The following is a 9,304-nucleotide window of genomic DNA, read 5'->3' as shown; positions in this document are numbered from 1 at the left end:
CCCACACAGAGACCCTCACTCAGATCTCTTCTTTGGGTTGAGGAAGGCAAGTATAATGGGCAGCTGCCAGGGGCTGGGGAGAAGATTCCATTGTAAAGTGCTTCGGGTGTAAGCATGAGTATCTGAGTTCAAATCCCCAGAACCCATGTAAGAAGCTGGGCATGGTGACATGTGCCTGTGATTCCAGTGCAGGGTTTGTTGGCTAGGTACCCTTGCTGCATTGGTGAGCTCCAGGTTAGTGAGAGAGCCCGTCTCAAAAAAAGGAGGTATAATAATGAGGAGCATACCCAACATAGTTCTCTAGCCTGTACATACACACCAGTGCATGTATGAGCGCGCACATGTGCACACACGCACGCACACACACACACACGCACACACACACACACACACACACACACACACACACACACACACTTGCCAAATTATCCTTGTCCCTCCCAAAATAAGGAAAAGGAAAGGAACCCAACAGGTCACAGTGTGTGGGAAACATTGAGTTTTCTATGTCAGGGTTAGTTAACTAGGACACGACTTCCTACTTTTCTTTCTGAGAAAATGTTCCATGTATCTCAGATTGGCCTCAAACTTGGCTATGTAGCTGAGGATGACTTTGAACATCTGATCCTCCTGCCTCTACCTTCCCACCTCTGAGTGTTGGCATTACATATGCTGACCACTCTGTAAGATTTTATGCAGTGCTGGAGGCCAAACCTAGTGCTTCATGTAGACTAGACAAACACTCTACTTGTTGAGGTACATCTTCAGCCCCTGGGTGGGCTGTGCCCTAAAAAGGTGTTGCCTGGGCAGGAGGGATGGCTCAGAAGGTAAAGACATTTGTTTCAAACCTGGCAATTTGAATTCATCTCTAGGACAGACATGATGGAAGGAAAGAACCAACTCCTGCAAGTTGTCCTCTGACTTCTACATGTGAACATGCTTTCCATAAAGAAATATAAAAATTAGAATGTCAGTGTAAAAAGTTGTAGCCTCTGCTATCTCATGGAATTTCAACCACAAGGTGAAGAGGTGGTGTATGATGCTATCCACATTCTATAGTTGAGAAGTCAAACAACTTCCCCAAGGTCAAGAGAATATAGAGACCAGCTCTTACACATTTACTATGCATGGGTAGGCACAGCTTCTGGGGATGGGTTGGGGAACTCAATAATTTTAGTGGTTACAGAAATGATACATTTTTAGTTGAAGAAAAGTTTAATATATAATGTTAATGTTTTTGTAAACAACATAGATTAAAAATACAAATTTTCACCTGTTTTTGATAGAGGGACGGACTTAGGAATGAAGCAAAAGGGCCCAGGAGAGTCCTAACAGGACTCTTACTTGCCTTGCTAGCTGAGCCAAAAATCAGACCCAGGTCTGTTTGCCTCCAAAGGTCATGGTCCCCTGAGCATCCTGTACCACAGGCCTGGAAACCCAAGTTCAGGCTCAAAGGGGGGGGGGGGGGGAAGAGACTGTGCATACCAGCATACATGGTCTTCTATCGCCACCTGGTGGCTTTTATGGAAACTTTGGTTTAGTCACAAAGGAATTTAGGATGATGACCTAGGAAGCAGCCAGTGCTCTTTTTAATCTAGACTTCCTTGGGGCACAAGCTAGGGAGCCCCCCTCTAGGCTGTTACGGAAACTTGCACATCTTGCCCTGCTCGTATACGCACTCACTTTTCATCATTGAAAACCCTGAGTTCTATCAGTTCAGGGTTAGACTTGTCCAGTACAAGCATGCTGTGAGCCAATAAACAATTCGAAATCATCCAACAACCGTATTTTCAAAATATAAAAGTAAACAAAATAACATTTTATAAATGTAAACCCGAGGATCAGTGAGTGGGCGTCAAGTCTAGCCCATCTGCCTCTGGTTTGGTCTTTGCTGTTTTATAGGATCACCGCCACACCCAGGGCTTTTGGATGCTCCCTGGCTGCCTTTGCCTTACAGCAGTACAGTTGAACATCCGTGTGGGTGGGGCCAGATGGCTCACAAGCCTGAGAACATTCACTGTAGGCCTTCACAGGAAAACTGATTCCAACAGTCTATCATATCAATCTTAGAATTACTGGTGGGCTTGTTCAAAACACACATACATGTACGTGCACGCGCGCACGCGCGCGCGCACACACACACACACACACACACACACACACACGGAGGTACCTTTTATACTCAGAGAATATATCAATGTGCATAAGGCATTTAAAGTGCTCAGCGACACATGCGGCTCATGAATACCAAATTGGAGATGAAGGCTTAGAAAAACTGCCTGCAAATTCCATATGGGTGTTTATTAAGTACATAAATAGCCTGTCTGCCTTTCTCTCCTCCCTTCCCACTATCCCCCTTTTCTTTGTGTGTTTTTGAATGAATGTATGTGTGCGTGTGCGAATGGATCTGCACGCCCAGAGCCAAAAGAGGTGAGAGTGGCATCCTGTTTCCCTGAGGCAGGCTCTCTCTGAACTTAACCACAGTGATCCTCCTGACTGTGCTGCTGGGGCTCCTGCTATGTGTAGGATGTTCCGTAAGTGCAGGAATCTAAACTCCAGTTCACATGATCACACCGCAAGCATTCTTAACTGCTGAGCCATTTCTCCAGCCTCCTTCCAACCTTTCTTTTTTCATTTTGACACAGGGTCTCATGTATAGTAGGTGGCCCTGGGTTTGCTATGGAAACAAGGAGGGTGACTCTGGACTTCTGATGCTTCTGTTTCCACATCTAAGAGCTGGGATTATAGACCTATGTCACCAAGCCTCCTATATGTAGTTGAACCCAGGACTTGGTGCATGCCACATAATCACTCTACTCTCTGAACTACATGTCCATTCCCCAGTTCTTTTGGGCTTGTTTTCTAGGGAGAAAGCATTAAAATATGGGACAGCTGCTGTTTATAATGAATCTAGTTTCAAGCCACACCTTTAGCTTGGTGCTAGCTATATAACACTGCCCCCAGGGTAACTGAGGAAACCTCCCCTCAGATGGTCATTTAGTAGGGCCTAGTGGATATACAGAATGCTCAAGAGAGCCTGTCCTATTCTGAGCAACCTGTGTACTTTCTGCTAGAGACAATCACAATTCATCACACACATGGGTAGAGCCAGGCACTATGGCAAAAGCTTGTTAAGTGTGACATTGTTTAATGGCAGACTACCAGTGGCCTGTTGCAGGGAGCTTTCTCTGTGTTCCAAGGCTATCTACTTTTATCATGACAGCCCTTTTCACTCCATCTGTGAGTTCCAAGGAGCCTAGCCGAAGCCTTGTGCTTTCAATCCAATGGCCCCAGAAAACCCAGTGAGTTTGAGTAAATTCAGTAGGTGTTTGTCCAGCAACTCTATCATAACAGGCTGCTGTGTGAGTTCCAAGAAAGCATATTTATAGCCAGGCGGTCATGGCACATGCCTTTAACCCCAGCACTCAGGAGGCAGAAGCAGATCTCTGAGTTCGAGACCACCTGGTCTACAAGAGCTAGTTTCAGGACAGCCTCCAGAGCCACAGAGAAACCCTGTCTCAAAAACAAACAAACAAACAAGAAAGAAAAAAGAAAGCATATTTATTTCCACAGTGGTTCTTGGTCATACTCTGTCTTTTGCTCCCTCTCTCTCCCTCAAGATTATTGTCAAAGTTGATTAGGGAAAACCAGGTAAGTTAGTTGCATTCAATAGTTTAAATGGCCTAGTTGTCTGTGAGATTTCAGGATAACAAGCAAACTAGTAAAGGCCTGGAGAATTCCTCTAAAGGCGGCTCTTGAGAGACTTGTTTGTCCAGTTCACTTTCTGTTCAGACTGAGGGACTGCCCTTTTAACTAGAATGGAGAGCACCACAATGCCCCAAGTTAAGGCAAACCTGTGAACATTTTGGTTTTGCAAAGAGCTATGTGCAGGTTTGTGCTCCCTACATATGGATGTCTCCGTAGCAATGAGGCAGTGTAAACAGCAGCACCCGATGGGACTCCATGAACTACTATTTCCATGTCTGTGATTGTGCTTGGGAATACTTTCCAAACAAAAAGAGGAAGATCCATCAAGATGGCTCTAACAATGGACCCAGTAAAGACTGGCTGTCAAAGGACAGGGGTGGTAGGCTGAACTATGAGTATGTTGACCTCACTGATTTGGAAACAGTAAGTGAAGTAGGTGTGGGCCCTAGTCCAACAGTCTGATGTCCTTATACAATACGTGTATGAAGACAGGCCAGGTTGACCTGTGTGACACTGAAGGTGGTTTAAAGCAATGCTGTCACAAGCAAAAAGCACAAGCCTGCTCTCAAGTCAGGAGAGGCATGAAGGAGGCAAGAAGGGGCCCCTCTGCCAGATCCAAAGGGGTGTGGCTTTGTGGGTCCCTTGATCTCGACCTCCAGCCTCTCGAGTGGGGATACGGTAAATTTCTGTTTGTTGAGGTCTCCTAGATTTTCATAGCTTAGGAAAACTACTCGTGATGGCACGAGGAGTTTTAGATTGCGGCTGTGTCTCCAGGACAACCTCAAGGACACGTCAGTTATGAAAGAGATGTGCTAGATGTTATTTCTTCCTGGGTTCATGATGATAGGACACAATCCAGCTGTCAACCACCTAGATGTCACAGGATTTGGCCTCACTAATAGAATGTAAACATCAGGACTGTAAACATCAGGCCAAGGTCAAGGTGGTTAAGAATGCGTTTGCTGCCGGCTTAGCAACTCATGGCTCTGGAAGCCGTGGGAAGTTCACACAAGAGTTCCTGGTCAGCTCTACACGAACCCTTATCTCAGAAAAATCAAGTGAACGGAACTCCCACGTGGTCCCAGTGTCTCCACATTCCCTATCTGTCTTCCCTTTCCTTGAACACAGAGACAGAGGACTCTAATAAGAGCTCTGAGGTCTGCATCCTTGACAGTCACCAGATGAGGGCAGTGTCTCCGCTAGATGAGTACCTAGGAAGTTGTTCCCTCTGCATTAGATGGCACTCTGGAGGGACAGATACATCTTCAATGAGTGGTGTTGGGGTGAATTAAAAAAGGAATCTATCTTTATTGTTTAAACAGTTGAGACTTAGGGCTGCTTGTTGCAGCATGTGAGGTGGGCCATCTCTGATGCAGGGGCAAGGGAAGGAGCCAGAGGAGATGGCACATTCCTTCCCTAACTGTAGGATATATGGGGGCAGAGCAACTCTGCTATAAATCTCATCAGTCAAACATAGATAAGTAAACAATAGATCTTTGTTCTCCTTAGCACCTTGTAGCGTAAGCGAATTCCTCCCTTGTCCAGGCTGGCTGACACAGCATCGCATCTCATTGTCTTCCACAGGGAAAGGAGCAGCATTGCTAGTGATGGCAGGGTGGGGCAGCTTTGTAAGGAGAAACGTTCTCTGTGTGCAGACAGGAGCCCCAATACAGGTCAACAGTACACCCCAGAGGTATATGCCTGTGCTCACTTCTTCATATCACTCTCAGCCAAGGAAGCAGAACATGGAGTGAGGTAGGGCTGGCCTGGAGCATCTCCCACCCGGCCGGTCCAGATGGATCATACGGAAAAGGAACCACTGAGACCCTTTCCAAGTGAAGTTCACATGAAGTCATCTGATCTCCGTGAAACATGGAAAATGCCCTTTTTGGTGTAAAATGTATTTGCGATGGAATGAGTTCTGGCATGAGCTGGGATATTGGAATCCTTCATGGCGTCCCCTGGAACACAGCAGAGGCCTGGATGAACAGAGGTCATAACCATCCTCCAGCTAGAACTTACCCACCTAAAGGGTTGAGGGTTAGCAGTGATGTGCTATTATATGGGGAAACTCTTCTGTCAGCCAGGAATAGTCATTGCCTTTCAATGTCCCTGGCCCCTTCCTGAGGATGCTCAGAACTCCTCATGGTCCTGCAGCTAAAGGCAAATGTTTGCATAGCATGGAACCTCAAGATGTTGCACAGGCCCGATCAGGCTCTGTTTTGGCCAGCACTCAAATCATTCCAACTGTTAACCAGTTGGGCCCCTCACTTAACTCCAAGCTCAGTTACCATGCTTCATATCCCTGCCATCATCAAGACTGTGTCACTATCCTACTGTACGGTAAGATCTCTAGGGGCTTGTCCAAGACCAAACTAGCTCCTCAGATGCCCACCACTGTAAATCCTGCCTATTGAACCAGGAGTAACAATCATAATTTAATAGTAATAACATTAATAAATGAATGCTTGTTTCTACTTTATTGAGCACTAACTACGTGTGAGGCATCAATCAGTTGTTTTATATATACATATGGGAATTTTTGACTGACCCAGCACTCTTCCCTGTGCACCTTCTGGGATGAACTGCCTCTCTCTGTTTATAATTAGGGTAGGGGACAGTATCAGTCAGCAGAAGGGTCTGTCATCTGTTCTCCAGGGACACCTGAATTGGGTTTGGGTTGAGGGGATGAGGCCAGAGGCTTATGAAATTTTGTAGATTTTCTGAGATCAACTCTGAGCTTAAGCAGATGGTGTCTGCCTTCTGGGTACAATCCAGCATCACCTTAACAGCCAGGGAGCATTCAGAATCAGGCTATCAGCATGGCTGCAGACACTCGTTTGGTAGATAAAGCATGGGCTGCTCAGTCACATTTGGATTGCAGCTAGCCATGAATAATCTTTAGAGTATGCTCACACCATATTTACTGGACACTCATACAAAGTTATTTGTTACCTAGAATTCAAATGAGCTTTTGTATCCCGTGTGTGTATTCACAAAATCTACCAACACAGTGCCTTCACAGGCAGTGAGCATGGGCCTGGGAGGCGGGGCAGGAGAGGAGGTGCTGGTGAGTACAGGCCATCAGGTCCTTTTCAGAAAAGCACTGTGCAAGGTCACTACCCACAACAAGACTCTGTAGTGGCCTTCTTGTTTTCTGTCTGCCAGGGTGCCTCTAGTCTCAATCCCCATATTCGGAGTTAACTCTTATTCTCACAGCTTTGACAGTCAGTGTGGTTCACAGACAGGGCAGCAAGCACAGCATCTGAGAGCTTGTTAGAGGTGCAGAAATAGGCCAAGATTCAATGCAGAACACTTGCATAGTATGTGTGCAATGCCCTGTATCCCTTCCCTAACCTTTGATAACTGATTCCTATGCCCAGTAAGAAAAAAACAAAAAAAAAAAAAAAAAAAAAAAAAAAAAAAAAAAAAAAAAAAAAAAAAAAAAAAAAAAACCAAAAACCTTACAACATGGTTGCTGCCTGCACCTCCCGTATATATCTATTTCTTGTCTGCCTTCCATGGAGACAGAAACCATGTCTGTTTTGCTCTCTGGTTCATCCCCAGGGACAAAACATGCCTGGCATATATCAGTTGCTCAATAAAATCCATTGAATTATTGAAGAGACCAGACTTCCATTCAGGCTGAGCCTGATTGTTCCAATGTTCCTTTTAGGGGAGACCTGAGATTCAGAACTAACTGTGCTCCCTATATGGGCTGTCCTGAGAGGATTCCACAGGCCTCACATCTCATAGGGCTTTTGCAAGCAGAATTCCTGTCCCAGGTTCTTTCCCACACGACCTCCTCAAAAATGTTGTGATGAAGAAAGGCAGGTACTAGCTTATTCCAGTTCAGATACAGAAACAAAGGCCCTGAGAAGTGAATGTTCTTTCATGAGATCATGCCACCCAGATTCAAAAGAATAAGGATTTGAGATGTCCCCACCCCCAGTTCAAATAAAGGACTTGCTTTCCTGTTCAATTTTGGGGTTTAGGTTTTGATTTTTTTTTTTTTTTTTTTTTTGGACAGGGTTTCATGTAGCTCTGGCTCACATAGTCTCCTTATGGAGCTGAAGTTCACTTTGAACTCTCTGATACTCCTGCCTCTGCCTCTTGAGTGTTTGGGTTACAAGTGTGCACCACTATCTCTGGCATGCCCATGGTCACTCATTCAGGGTCAGTTCCAAGCAGGCAGCTGAGAGACTGTGAAAAAAATTAACTGGGAAATCTTGGAATACAAAGGGCCTCCTGGTCAAATGGGCATGCAGACTGCTGACTTCGCAGAGCTCCTGCTCCTGTAGGCTCAGCAAGCTGCAGAAGCACCAGGTGGGCTCAGCGAATCTGCCTGGAAGACTCTGGGAGGGCTCCCTAGGGGAGGTAGCATGTACTCAGGCCTGGTAAAGGAAGGGGAGGTGGGATGTGTTCTAGGGAACAGGCCAGGCACCATGTGCAGGTAAGAGGTCTCCTGATGGTGAGCTAGTTTGGTTCTCTGTGTCAGGAAGTAGGTAGTGAAGAGTGAGGCTGGGGAGGAAGATCAGCCCTGTCTGCCAAAGCCTGGAATGTCAAGAGTGTCATGGTCTTACCCACGTGCCAGCCATACTCCCAGGAAGACACGATCGGGTACTTGTACTTCTCCTCTGGTATTAGTCGATTCCGCTCCTTGAGGTATAGGGTCCGGCCCTGGCCATCATGGGAGATGCCTTGGAAGAGCAGCTTCAGAGTGGCTGGGGTGGGTTGCCTCATTTCTAAGTTCTCTGGCCTGCCTTGGGCGGCTGTGTACCGAGGGGCTCCCCTTGCCTGCCTCACTGTGTCTCCCTGGACACCTCCAGGCTTGAACAGTTGGTCCTGGACCACCTTGGTCTCTAGCCATCCCGACTGTGCCTCTTTTCTGACAGGGGAGCCAGCGGTTGGCACTGGGTCTGCCTTCAAGACTGACCCAAAGGAGGCCTGCCGGGGCTGCTTCCTGGTCCTGGATCTCTCTTTCAGGTACTTGTGGCCATAGCGGATATTCCAGGTGACCCGAGCAACCAGCTCCTTCTTTATTTTCTCCTCCCATAAGGCATGATTTGAGGAGTCGAACAGGTCCCTCATGTTAGGGAGCCCACGGGTAGGAAGGAAGATTCTTTTTCTTGAAGCTCAGCCATCTGTGTTTGGATGGCTGGTGTCTGTCTCCAAGGAAACGTGTAGCCAATGAGAGTCAAGTTGCTAGGGCTGCTGAAGAGGAGGGGCGGGATGGTGATGGGAGTAGGGTCACCCACTGGCAGGCCAGGTCAGGTCAAGTTAGAAAAGGAAACAGAACCATGGGCCAGTAAGACGGCTCCATGGGTAATGGTTCTGTCATGCAAGCCCAATGGCCTGGGTTCCACCCCAGAACTCAGGATGGAGGGAGAGAACTGACTCCCAAAAGCTGTTCTCTGACCTCCACAGGTGTGTCTGCAATCACACAAGTATCACAACACACACAGACACACACACACACACACACACACACACACACACACACACATTTAATTTTTAATAATAAATTAAAAAAAGAGAGCAGAGCCTGGCCATGACCCTCCCAGGGTGACAAGTAGGAGGTCAAATGCAAATATTCTCA

At 46.7% G+C, this 9,304-nt stretch overlaps 1 protein-coding gene across 1 annotated transcript; it reads right to left on the bottom strand.

Moving 5' to 3' along the window:
* Window positions 1-5,547: 5,547 nt before the first annotated feature.
* LOC127238214 (protein ATP6V1FNB) lies at window positions 5,548-8,796 on the bottom strand. The gene is made up of 2 exons (XM_051206710.1): window positions 8,289-8,796; window positions 5,548-5,666 (listed from the first exon to the last, which is right to left on the bottom strand). Exons 1-2 carry the CDS (start codon window positions 8,794-8,796, stop codon window positions 5,548-5,550), a joined length of 627 nt encoding a protein of 208 aa, XP_051062667.1.
* Between the last annotated feature and the right edge of the window lie 508 nt (window positions 8,797-9,304).

This window comes from Phodopus roborovskii, unplaced genomic scaffold (genome assembly GCF_943737965.1).
Source record: "Phodopus roborovskii unplaced genomic scaffold, PHOROB, whole genome shotgun sequence".
Lineage (NCBI taxonomy): Eukaryota > Metazoa > Chordata > Mammalia > Rodentia > Cricetidae > Phodopus > Phodopus roborovskii.
This window is presented reverse-complemented; position numbering and strand designations above follow the sequence as displayed.

Excerpts from the sequence above, each read along its gene's own strand:
- LOC127238214 (XM_051206710.1), bottom strand. The coding sequence starts at position 8,796 with ATGAGGGACCTGTTCGACTCCTCAAATCATGCCTTATGGGAGGAGAAA. Across the intron at positions 5,667-8,288 it reads GGAGTATGGCTGGCACGTGG|GGGACGCCATGAAGGATTCC; the intron begins GTAAGACCATGA and ends GCTGTGTTCCAG.